Here is a 13,872-nt window from a genome sequence, read left to right as displayed (position 1 = left end):
TAGCCAATAATACGATGAGTTATTACTGCCTATAACTCTTGATAGAAAAGAATTTGTTGACATGTTTACGAGTGTCACAAAATTAGGATTCTTTTCTGTTCCTCCTTCCCTCCAATCATTAACAAAACAAAGATCTCAACTGTCTTAAAGCTCTAATTCTGATTTTCTGATTGCAGCAGTACTGCATCATTATGTGTAGTCAGTGAGTCATCCCCCATAGTAAGAAATGCGATGGGATTCCACATAAAATGACAGAAGTGTTCAGCAACTACTGGAAAATTAGAAGCCTTGTTAGCTAGAACTATCACCACTAGCAATAGTCCCAATATGCCACTGAAGAGAACAAATCTTCAAGAGCTGAAGTGAGAATTCTTTGAGAAAAATCAGTAAAGTACATTACTTCCCATCAGAAACTAGAGCTAACTTTATAAGATGACATTTTAAAGAATTTATTATTTCCTGCTCTTATGTGGGTTTCTCAAAGTTCTCCCAACCAAGGAGTAGACTGGGTGGTTGTTCACTTCACCTCAGCTATCTCGCAGCATCACACACTCCCAACCAATCACAAGTTACATATTCAAACCATAACATTTGCATAAGTTCTCTGAAATGCTGGTCTTCAAGCCTAAATGAATGAAGCCTATAAAATGTTGGTAGAGATCACTGTATGAAACAACTTATGAAAGGAAATTTTACTTAGGCATTATTTAATACAAGTGTGCTTTGGTGTAGCTTCAGGAAGGGTAAAAAGTACCAGACATGGTACATGAACACATGTAATAGCCCTTTTCTATAAAGGAAAATGCTTACCTTGGGGATCACCAACATGACACCCATGAGTACTGTGGAATCCATTAACGTTTCTCACTGCCCACTTGATTTCCCCTCCCAAGCACACACTCAGCCCTGGCTTGTATCTACTTTTCTGTAGTCAGAGTTACTTCAGAAGAGCTCAGCAGGCAGAATTTTTTTTTTTTTTATGATTTTATACCACCCCTCTCAGCAAATGCCATCTTGGGGCGGTGAACAACATGACCAGCATTGGCCAATACAAGCCATAATAATTAAGTAAAAACAACATTTAATAGTTAAAACAGCAATTTAACATTTTAAATCCGTAGATTTATAGCAGCCTGCTACTGGATATCATCAGCTTCAGGGCCCCTCCCTAATTACATAGATTAGGAGGAGGGAAAGGGGGCAGTTAGATCCTGTCTGCTGCTGTGGTCTCAACCAAGCACCTGGCAGAAGAGCTCTGTCTTGCAGACCCTGTGGAATTTGGTGAGCTCTGACAAGGTCCTAATTTCCTCTGGGAGCTCATTCCACCAGGAGGGTGCCAGGGCAGAAAAGGCCCTGGCTGAGGCCAGGTGTACCTCCTTTGGGCTGGGGACTACCAGGCGGCTGGTTCTCACCGAGCATAATGCTCTTCGGGGGTGTATTTGGAAAGGTGGTCCCTTAAGATATGCCAGGCCCAGACTACATTTGGCCTTAAAGGTCAAAATAAGTACACTGAATCAAATTTGGAATTCCACTGGGAGCCAATGCAGCTGGCGGAGGATGGCTGGATGTGGGCTTTCCAAGGCTGCTGTGTTTTGGACCAGCTGTAGTTTCCAAATTAAAGACAAGGGAAGATCCATATAGAGCAAGTTACAGCAGTCTAGCCTTGAGGTGACCATTGCAGGTCTAGCCTTGAGGTAACCTTTGCATGGCTATGTGTTCTGGGGCCAGATAAGGCCCTAGCTTGGCAAAGACAGAAGAACACCAACTGCACTACTTTTGTGACTTGAGCATGGAAAGAGAGGCATCAAAAATCACCTCCAGCTTCCTGGCTGTCTGTGCAGTTATCACTGCAACTGGTCCAGTCTGGGGAGGCACACTTCCTTGTCCAACCCCTTTCTACCCAACCACAGCACCTCTGTCTTTGAGGAGCTGAGCTTCAGGAAACTTTGAGGGGCTGGGCTTCAGCATCCATTTTGTAAGCAGTTGCTTCCATTACAGGATGTTGTTTGGCTTGTACCTCTCAGAATTCTATGACTGCCATTTGCTGTAGTAGTCACCTCTACCTATTCTCAAAATTCTAAAAATGACCACAAGATGCTTTGAGCCACCAAGTTTATCCTGTTCTTATCCCCCCCCCCCCAAAAAAAAATCTTTTTTCTTGTTAAGGCCAACAGGTAGCTATTACTTGTGGAAAGGTGCTAAAGTTTTGCTTCCAAACAGTTTCAAGATTATACAAAAAAACCATCTCACCCCCTTCTTCTATTCTGTGCTGTGTTCATGTCTATTTGAGACTTTAGTGACTAAAAAAAAACCAGAGGGTTTCTTCATTATTCGCTGTATGACTCAGGTTAGGAATCATATCAAGAACACGATGGGGTAATGGTTCAATGTTAGAGCACATGTTTTGCACACAAAAAAAGGTCCCAACATTTAGTCCCCAACTGTTAAAGGACATTTAGATGTTATCTGCTGTAACCTCTATCACAGAACAGACATCAGAGATGTACAGCCAGGCAGAGTAGATGGCCTTAGCATGCAGCAAGCTCTTATGTTCTGAGCCAATCAGAATTAATTACAAGGTGATATCACTGAAGGCCAACAAAGTTGTACTGCCTTCATATCACACATATTCAAGCACAACCTCCATTGACAGCAACTTAGCATAGAAACAGTGCACTGAAATACAGAGCACACTCCTGGTTGCTGATGCTTCCCCATGAGCATTTGTATCACACCAATTTGGAGAGAGGTTTTTCAAAGAGGCAAAAAATGTTTATAGAACTTTCCCCCTTTGCTTAACCCTGTTCTAATTAAAACAGCAGCTGGGAGGTTATCTGGGAACTTAAATACTGTAGGATTGTAAGAATACTAGTAAGAAATGTGATGAAAATAAGGAATCAGCAGGTCACAAAATCAGATAAAGCTCACATTGTCAGCAGGTTGGAGTATCACACATAACTAGGGATTTAAAAAAACACCATTTACTCACAGAGCTGAGGGATCTGCATGCTTTTACACATGGATATGAGAAATGATTACAAGATATTTATTTATAATTTAATGTATACCCCGCCTCTCTTGACTAAGTCATCTCAAGGTGGTTCACAACAATAAAAACAATATACTCCATAAAATTAATAAAACATTAAAAATTACAATTGCATACAACGATATTGAACAACATAAGACCCCAGATGGTGGTAAAAAAACAGCAGTTGCCCTCTATCCCAGTGAGCTGTTACAATTATCCAGTGACATTTGATCTAAAAAAAACTCAGGCTCAGATCTACTGCACCAGATGTGCAGCACCCAATGTTGGGTGAGACCCTAATTTGTAACTCCATGTACTCCCCCGGCCTCAATTAAATGCCTGGTGGAAGAGCTCCGTCTTACAGGCCCCATGGAACCTTGATAGCTCTATCAGGGCCCTTAGCTCTTCCGGGAGCTCGTTCCACCAGGTTGGGGCCAGGGCCAAAAAGATGAGAATAATCCCATTTTACTAGTTTGCTGGGGCTATCAAAAAGCCTTAGAGTGCAATCATATGAATTTACACTTGCAATATGTGACATTTCAGTAGCTGATCCTGCACAGAATGCAGGATGGTGGGGTACATCATAAAACTTTGCAGTTTTTGTTCAGACTGGATTTCAGGTAGACAGTCAAAGGTCAGGATTTTGAAAGTTTATCTGGAAATCTGCTCAGATTTCCAGAATATATATGTAATCTTAATAATGGTGGAAGAAAATTAAGAAAACATACCCCCCCTCTTGATTGATATTTGGAGAGCAAGACAGGTCCTCAACATATCAATAACTATTATAGGGGGGGAACACTTTACATTCCCATTCCCAATATAACAAATTAAATCAGTTAACTGACTGGAAACAGGCTCCCCCCTTCACTAGTAAAACACTCACTCAATGATACATTTTGAGTGTTCTTGATCTGAAGCTATGGAACACATGCAAACTCTATGTTCCATTTCAAGGTCATCTAGCATTACATTATGAAGGGAGAAAATTCCGCCACAGTAACAGATTGTAATCGCAGTGTTGCACATTGTAGAAACACTTAGCAAAAAGAAGACTATATTAAGTATACTACTACCAAGGCCCGCTTAGGAGAGGCTTTCATTTCTAAAGGAAAAAAATAACTCAACATGCACAAGCTAATTTTAATTGCTGCCATTTTCTGTTGATGTCCATAGGTGAATATGCATGTGTGTGATTTATTCCAGTTTACTTTTTAATCACTCATATTAGAAATAGAATCACTGAAGGAAAGATCTGAAGCACTATGTTGGATTCAAAGATTCTCTTTTTCTGAGTGATTTTCTTTGAGAGAAGGCTTTCCTAAATGGAATAAAACTCTCGGCACCTGGATCTAAACCAAAGAGTTCAAAATTCAATAGCAGGAGAAATGCTGTTGGAGTAGCTGAACACAACAGAAGGCCTAGTAGAGTGGTGCAATCTTTCTTTCCTTACAAAGTTAATAAGAAAATGTATGAATACTAGTAAAAGTATAGATTCAAGTGGATAGCCATGTTGGTCTGAAGTAGCACAACAAAATCCAATGGCACCTTTAAGACCAGCAAAGATTTATTCATGACATGAGCTTTCGTGTGCATGGACACTTCCTCAGACAATGGAACAAAAATCATAAGAGTACAGATATAATACTAATTTGAGACTAATTTACTTTCTTCTTATATCTGTACTCTTATGAGCACTGTTCCATTGTCTGAGGAAGGGTCCACGCACACAAAAGCACACACCTTGAATAAATCTTTGCTGCTCTTAAAGGTACCACTGAACTCAAATTCTGTTGTATTTAAAGCACAGGGTTTTTTTTTCCAATTGGACCAGAGCTCACTACTAATGGAATCATATATACATACTTCCCCATCTCTTTATTCAAGTATTTTTGTAGTACTGAATCTCTGTGCTCAAACTGACTTGCAATAGGCCTTGGTGTGCCATCAACAGATAGTCCAGAAAGACAAAATAGCTTGGTAAAAAAGAAGATGGATCTATATTTGCTGTTTCTATTAATTTTGCTGCTATGCACCACAAATATTTTGCATTTATTTAGTATGTTTAGGATGTAAATGTGCTGGGGCACAGGTTTTTGGTTCATGTGTTTTTGCTCACCACATGTAAATATTTTAATATGAAGGGGAATCTGAACAAAAATTTCTGAGAGCAGGGCCCGCTCACATGAATTTTCTGCTGAAAAAGGATAGAGAGACTGCATAAATGAAGAAGACTATGTCTGTTGGCAATTATTCCTGTGCATGCTCATTTCCATTGGCAGTTCTACATGTATGGAGGAAGGCCATTAAAGTCCAAAGCTTTTTCCACTACCATACTGCTTTAGTTCTAAGATTTAAAAACACTTTTCACACCATGCTTATTTAGCAGATGTATTATTGCTTCCTTTCAAATAAAAATTACAGTTGGAGACAGCAATAAATATAACAATACTAAACTAAAAAGGAATGAGGACTATGTTGCTGCCACAGAATAAACTGTTAGGAATGAAAAGAATTGTGCAAAAAAGAAGTCTTCCGCGCTCCTTTCCAATGGATAAGATTTTGTGTTAAACAATTTGTCAGTTGTGGGGCCACTACAAACAACCAATAGGCTGTTTTCCCATTGTGAGAAATTAATAGTCTGTTACTATTCTGCATTTTTCTGTCCCTTGCTAATTATGCTTCATTTGTGTTTTATATCACATTTCACACAACATTTATTTTCCCACTTTGTATTTTAGAGCTGCCTATTTGTATCAGTGTGCATGTATGTCCAACATTATCTTGTCCTATAGACCAGATCCAATTGTTCTGTTTCCAAGCTAATTATTTGCTTACTTATAACACACACAACACAAACATGCAAGAATGTGCAAGAAATGGGTGGATGTTAAATTGGCTATTTTTAAGCAATGTTTTTGAGATTGGCTTATACATGGCATTAAGGCATATTTATTAAGACCCATTCATAATTTTCTGATGTTTATAGGAGGATCTCAGTTGTTTCCAGTTATTTTGTTAAAACTAAGTTTAGGCATTAAACTCATTTTAATTTTTAAAAGTTAAGGTTAATTCAATTCTCTAAAGCTCTGAACTAGTTGTATATGTCTTTAGTTTTGCAACCTAATATGCCGCTTTCTTTCTTGTCTTCATTGTATTAGGTTGTTGTTACCAAAGCAATGGGCCATAAGCAAAATGGAAACATGAGAAAGATTTATATACTTATCCACTTGGAAATTAGACCCAGGAATAGAAAGCCACTCAGCAGTTCCCACTACCCCAAATTCACAAAGCCCCTCTCTTAATGAATTCAGTGTAGCTTTACAGTTGGCTGCACAGTGAGATAAACCCTGGTGTCATATGCCCAAGCCAGCAACAGGTCAGCTGAAAAATAACCTGGGCACAGAATGAGGAGCTCTACCTAGCCAGCTGTGAGTTGTATTGGATTTTTTGTGTGTGCGAAAAAGCCCTTAGCTCATGAGAGTGATTCTCAGAAGTTTAAGTAAAATACATAAAACAGAAATACTTTTAAATATACATTTATGTTTTTGTTATCTTCAGAAGCCACAAAAAGGGCCAACGGATTATTGTTATTTATAAATACATAAATCAGAGAGAAACGGTGGCATACTGACTAAGCTGTAATCCATAAAGGTATCTTGTTCAAGTCATATCTTTGGCAATTTACAAGTGGCCTTAGGCAAACAAGTAGTTCTCAGCCTCAACCTCACCATCTGCAATGCAGGAAATACTAATACAGGTATACCTTACAAGGTTGTTGTAATGACAGCAACGTACATGAAGTGCTTTAGACACTGAAAACATTAAATGTTATTATTAGATATTAAAGGCAGTGAACAAGAACAATCAGAAGTTAAACGATTTTCTGATGGCATTCAACCTCAAAAAGATCCTCATCATTTTCCTCCATGTAATTAATTATTTTTTAGTTTACCCTTTCACTAAATAGGCATTTCTAAATCTGAATCTTGACAGTAGCCTCTGGCCCTCTGATTTTTAAGCTTCAAGAAAACTGCACCATACAAATGAAACTTTGATGGCAGTCAAGGCCTGATCAGGAAAATGAACAAGAAACTACAGATGTAATGATATGGAGATTGCTCAAGATGTTGTCTTAAAGGTACCACTGGACTCAAATTTGTAATACAGGCCTAGTTAATATTGCTAATATGAGAGTCCAGAACCTGTCCCAACATACAGGCTGATACTAACATGGCAAACATACTAGGAGAACTGCATTATGCCAAAGCCAAAACATTTTTCAGCAATGAAAGAACAGGCTGAACTTACAACATAGCCCTATGACAAATCTGAAGCAGAAGGTGACTTCATCAAAATAAAGATCTATTTCATTCTGCCAGGGCATGTTCCATGAGGGTACCGGGATACGTATCTTGCAAGGTCAAACCAAATGTATAAAACTGAAGATTCTACTGTAAGATTAAATACAGCTCTATATTACTTTACTGCAATAATGTAGATGTGCCCTCTCCTGGAAACATCTATTCCACTCTGGGATCACTGCAGGATCTCCTACCTGTAAAGACCTGCTCCCTGAGTGGATCATAAAGGCATTTACAGGGGTTAAAATATTCATCTATCCAGTAGCCCAGATTAGATCTCAGCATAGGGTTCAGCACAAAGATGCAGACGCATATATTTAGAACCATAATATATCATTCAAACCCAAAGAAAATGGAATTAACCTTTCTGCAGTCTGACTCCAAGCAGGCCCAATACATCAGTTATTGAACTGAAAAAAGTATCAGAGTCCCTAGCTACCTCCATCTGAACATACAGTATCTGCTTACTCTATTTCTAAATCCTTCTCCTGTCAATATCAGAAAAAGGTGTCCAAACCTTATCACCAGAGTCTACTAACAGCCACCTGCTCTCACCTGCCAGCCCAACTGTCAATTTTCAACTGCCATACTCTAGAGAGAGCCTGAATCTTATTGGTTTGTGCAGCTGTGAATAATTTATAGTCACAACACAATCCTGATCCTTAAAGACTCCAAAGCAAAAGACCAAAAATAACATGTGGCATTCTTTTCAAGCCATAGTCTAATATAAACCTCTCTGTTAGAGGATTATTTTATTCTTGCTTGTAAGGGAACTCTGCAAATAAATTCATGATTGCCTTACCATTCATCCCAGCTGTATTCCTCAAAATGTAAATCTGAGGAGGTAGGGTGGGAGGCAGGCTGGGGGGGGGTGTCTTTGTTTGTTTGTTTGGGAACTGTCAGCCATTGTGAACTGACAGGCCCGGAGTGGCAGCCTGTAAGTAAGCAAGCAAGATAATAAATATATAAATAATTGGCATATTCAACTATGGTCAAAACTGGTCTGAAGGTTAAACTGAATACCTTCCCCAGCATCTGAGTAGGACCTGGATCATTATTTGAAAGTCTTTATTGAAGTAGTTGCAGTGATACAGTCAAAGCATGACTGAAAAAAAGACATGGTTGCACACTCATTGGTCAAAGCCAGATAGAATAATGAGTGCATAAAACCAACTTCTAGGAAAATTTGTATCATTTGAGGCCTGCCCATGTTCATTTATTTTGCCCATCTTTAAGGAGGAGGAAAATGGTCTCCTTCAGTAAGGCTGAACTCACCATTACAGACTGGAAGCTTCAGAGGGAAACATACCTTTTCATAGAAGCATCTGATGTGAATTACCATTGTTTCAGCAGCAGATATGGAAAGCAAAAATTTTCCTAAAGGCAATGTTGCCATTTCAGATAGGACTGGGAAAAGGAAAGAAGGGCAGAAGTTCTCAGCCACATTCAATGGCTTCCTTTTTGGATATAGCCAAGATTAAACTGCAAAATGCAAAGTATTTTAAGAACATTAATTGAAGTAACTTTTTATACATCTATATGAAGTGGTTATCAGTAGACCTGATGTGTCATCAGAATGCTGGCGATGCACAGCCCTACTGGTCCTTTTAATATAACTCTAGGGACACAGTAGCCATTCTGAATCAATACCTGAAAGCCACAAAAAGTTGAACAAATTAAAACTCAATTTGAACAAGACCGAAGCACTGTGGGTTGGGAATAAAGATGACCACAGGATAGGTATGTAACCTACCCTGGCCACTGCTGGGAGACACAGTGTGAGGGTGCTCCTGGGGTAATCTTGGTCACTGGAATAGCCACGAGTGATTTTTGCCATCTTAAACTTAGTTCACCAGCTACAGCCATTCCTAAACAAGGAAGACTAGGCTACTGTCAAAATATGCTGCATAAGTAACCGCAGCTACATTATCAAGAATGTGCTTTTTATCCTTTTGCGCAAAGTGATTACTATCTTTGGCAGAGGAACTTTAACTCCTTCGGTACTGACCAGATCTCTGCAAGCCTTGCTCTCTGTACTCCCTCTTGCAAAGGTAAACAGGGTGGACTGGGAGGGGGGAAAATGACCCAGCCCTCTAATTTAGGAGAAGAGAGGGAGAACTGTCTCACACAGGGGAAAGGCCACCAGTTCTCATCTGCTTGTCAACTTCTAACCGCCCATCTCCTAGAGAGGGAGGGCCAGCTCCAAAGAGTGCCTGCCTGGGCATCTGCCCACGGGAACTTTCATAGTAGGCTTAACAGCCTATTGTCCCCCAGAGGTGAGGCAGATGGTGACCAAGCACTGAGACTTATCAGTGGAGGCATGAGACCTTTAAAGTGCCCTCTCCCTTAAGGCCAGCCTGATGACTACCTTACTATTCTTCAGGCACTGGACTTTTAAAGGACCTGGCTTTTAAGACAAAGTTTGCCTTAAGGCAAACTTGTCTTTATAGTTTGGGGGGTGGGGGTGGGGGAAGAAAAATGTTCAGTTCTTAAACCAAAAGACTGATGGTACCAGCCCTAAAACTCTACCTACAGCTGAATTATGTGTTATTTTAGTGAGACACCCAGTTTTATGATTTTTAACAGATTTCAATATGGTTAGCAAGCCATAAAATAGAAATGTGATAATCCAAATGTTCTTTCATACAGGCAACATGCACTGTACATACAAAACTGCAAGTTATATATGCTGAGTTTATGAAAAGAATTTCAGGGAACAGATAATTGTGTTTGCAAAGGGCAATGCCAAAATGTAGACACGGCACTATTCAAGTCCAGAGAAAGCAGTGTTTAATATATTCTACTTTTAAGAAATACATCTGCTTATACCAAAAAGCATCATTGAGTTCAATTGTTCTGTAACCTAATTCATTTAATCTGCATGGGGGATGCTGACGGAGCTCATTCAGCTCAAACACAATTGTACTCTTGCATGTACTTTTCAACTGTTAGAATATAGCACAAGGCTGACACTCCTAGTAATCTTCAAATGGGAAGCCATGTTGGTCTACTTCTAGCTATCTGCATAGTTACATCCTGTTTTTTGCCCTTGCATGCTATGCAAATGTCATCTTCTGCTGTTATGCTGCAGTTAGGCGACTCTTTAGCAGCTTTGTTTTGAAGGAAATAGAAAGCACTTGGATTTGGGGTGCCATGACTTCATACCTGCTAGTGGACTTAAAAAAAGGGCATTACGCAGGTTAGCTTCCAAAACAGGGATTCTACAAACCTGAAACCAGCAGTAGGGAAACTAGTTAGTCTGATAATTAACACTATATTCAATTTAGCAGAAAAGAACATGTGCATGAAGAAAGATGCCATCTAATGATGTAAAAGAATACTGCACTTTGTTTTTGTGTAAAACCAGTACCCAAGAGGATTACTTTGACTCTGTGCTGAATGAAGGGGTAGCAATTATCTCCTTATGCGACTAGAAATCAGCAACACTGGAGAGGATTGTTTTTCTGGTCTCCCTCATCCATTTGCCCACTGAACTCAAACTACAGTAATCAGACACATGGTTTTTTATCCTGTTACTCACAAAATAGGCATGAAAAAGAAAACCATATAAAAACCTCACTTCCAGGATTTAGCTAACATACAAAGAAACGACAATCCCTACTCAAATTCTGAATAGGCTTTACATGGAATAGTTCATTGTGTATAATGTTCCATTAAATACATGCACACATTGCAGGGCATGCATATCTGGCGACGTAAAGTGGACAGTCAGTCAATCTCAAAAAATAAAAGAAAACCACATGTTCATTTCCTACAACTTTTTCCAGGGGAACAAGCCATCGCTTTCTTTATGAGACACTGACCCCAGGACCTGAATCCAAATAATTGTGGATGAGACCATTGGGGGATAGGATCTTCACTATTTCTTCACTATTACCCCTTTCTGTTGCTCCTTCTTCCAATACTGCTCTTCTCTATTGTTGCACGAACAGAGCAAGAGCTGACACAAGGCAAAGGAATATGCAATAGCAACCAGGTTCCCTCTTAAGCAAGGTTTCCTAACCAGTTTTGAATCCTGGTAAAGAATAAAGTTGAAAATCTGGAAGCATTTAAACACTCTCTGCATAATCAAGAAGATCTATGTGGGAAGCTATGTATGCCAGACATTGCAGCCAAGGTGTGGAGAATTGCCAGATAGAAGCAGCCGCCAGTAAGGATAAGGTGTCACACAGGGTAGCCCTCATTCAGTCTGCTAACTGATAAGGAACAATAATATCACATTCAGAACACTCCATAGGAACATAAGAGAAAAACACAATTAAAGCCAACGCTGACTCTTTTAACAAACAAGAAATCCCCATTGTATTAAACATTACCATCCAACTGCACGTATCATCATGCGTAACTATATGAATGACACCTAGTACAGCTAAACACAAACAAGGCCCAAATGAAAAAGCTAAAACTTCCATTTAACTACATGGGCAACATCCTTGTTTTCCGGTTCTCCTGCAAAGTGAATAGTTCTTAAAAGTTTCAGAATCATCAGCTACAGCATACCCAGTGGGATGCAGATGAGAACGTACCCTTTTGAGCGCACATACTCAGGTACTAGGTGACTTTTACTGACAAACAACGTACAGCAAGAAATATTACTATTTCATTCCCCAGGCACATGATTGGAATAGATTCCACTTTCTCTCCAGAGGAAAATTCCACAGAGAGCTGGAGCATGACGCAGCCCACAAACTCTCATGAGAAACAGTTCTGAGAACTTGCTAACTTACTAGTTGACAAAGTCTAACATTCATGATTATTTAAGAAGAAGAAGAGTGTCATCCCTCGGGGAGATAATGTAACAGGCAAATTAGGGATGGAAACAATCAAGTAGTGGAATACTCCCTGTTTACTCTCTTGAGTCTGTGACTGAGTTGTCGTTCGTGCAGATTCTGTACTATATCTAGACCTCAATCAAAACACAGAAAAGCAAAATAGCTGTGCCACAGTAATCCCTATGCAAATAGGGACAATGCAATAGGTAGCAAGAATCTTTGCACTGAATAGTAGACTTTGAGGAGGATTACTTCTGGAAAAAGCTGCCTCTGCATCAAGATGGCATAAAAAGAACCCTTGTTAAACATCTATGCCATGATATCTGGCTGTACAGCACATTACAGTTCTCAATCTGTAATAACTACAGAAGTTAGAAACATGTCTAAGTACTTTGTGTTTCAATTTTATTTTATGAAACAAATAAAATATGTGTATATAACTGTATGCTTCCATTGGTCACCTATTCAGAAACAAAAAAATAATAAACTACTCTAATGTAGTCTTATAATATTAAAAACACCCACCACATCTCTTATGTTTTAGTTTTGTTTTTCCACCTTAAATAGGTCACAACATCAGGAAAAGGCTCAATCCTTGTCATGTGAGCAGATGGGCCACAGACTGCATACCTATAGATTTATACCTGAGCCTCCAGGGAGGGCGGTATATAAATTAAATAAATAAATAATAAATAAATAATACACACAATGCCAAGAACTGTTACTCTTTTTTGAAGCTCACTGGGTGGCTTTGGGCAAGTCATTCCTTTTCAGTCTGTGGTTGTTGTGTTGACAAAAAGAAAGAGGGGAGAATCATGGACACCATCCTAAGCTATTCAAGAAAAGTGTGAGATAAAAATGTGGTGAGATAGATACTGTTGTGAATGATGCACACAAATGGCAGCAAGAAGCCCACCACAGTTATGCCAAATAGAACCAGTTCTATTTCTGGCCTATATTTCCAACCAAATATCTGAATTATCATTTCATGTTTGTGCTTCCTTTTCAAAACAAAACACCTTCCAAAATTATTTCACAAGTTCACCTCCATGGGAAATAACCAGAAAATCGTATTTCTTATTTCTTACAATCACTTACTTACCAACAAGAACAAATCCATCTGCTTCTTTTTCTGACACTAGAATCTTCTTAGTATCCTGGCTTTTTCGGAAGAAGCTGAACATCTTTTGAAAAGAAAAATTTATGATAGTGATTGGTAACCTTTAAAATTAAAGAACCAAAACCATGTAAAAAACAGCAAATGATTCAAAAAGTGCTTGTTTGAAGACTGCCAGTGAGGGGGAGCTCACCACCTCCTTAGGCAATCTATTCAACTGCTGAACTACTCTGACTGTGAAATTTTTTTCCCTGATATCTAGCCTATATCGTTGTACTTGTAGTTTAAACCCATTACTGCATGTCCTTTCCTCTGCAGCCAACTATAATATAATATCTACTAGAAATTAAGCTTGCTGTTTCTTCATCCCAAATACTGCTTGTTGCAAGTCCTCAAGTAAGAAGAGCCACAAACAAGGTTTCACAGTAGTGATATACATGGGAGCACCCTGTGTCATTGATTCAATGCCATGCCATTAAAATCCACATATGAATTACTGGCAACTTTCCACCTTGATCCCTTCCCTTCCTGTAAAGCATCTGTAATAAGCCCTTTAGTATGGAACAA

At 39.1% G+C, this 13,872-nt stretch overlaps 1 protein-coding gene across 3 annotated transcripts in view; it reads right to left on the bottom strand.

The window, feature by feature from the left end:
* Positions 1–13,872, bottom strand: part of UMAD1 (UBAP1-MVB12-associated (UMA) domain containing 1) — a 42,169-nt gene that overhangs the window by 24,895 nt on the left and 3,402 nt on the right. For all 3 annotated transcript variants that reach the window (XM_077302733.1, XM_077302734.1, XM_077302735.1), the window contains exon 2: positions 13,291–13,372. In XM_077302733.1, coding sequence (XP_077158848.1) covers positions 13,291–13,372 — 82 coding nt within the window. The remainder of the gene's footprint in view (positions 1–13,290; positions 13,373–13,872) is intronic.

Source organism: Paroedura picta, chromosome 11, assembly GCF_049243985.1.
Source record: "Paroedura picta isolate Pp20150507F chromosome 11, Ppicta_v3.0, whole genome shotgun sequence".
Taxonomy (NCBI): Eukaryota; Metazoa; Chordata; class Lepidosauria; order Squamata; family Gekkonidae; genus Paroedura; species Paroedura picta.
This window is presented reverse-complemented; position numbering and strand designations above follow the sequence as displayed.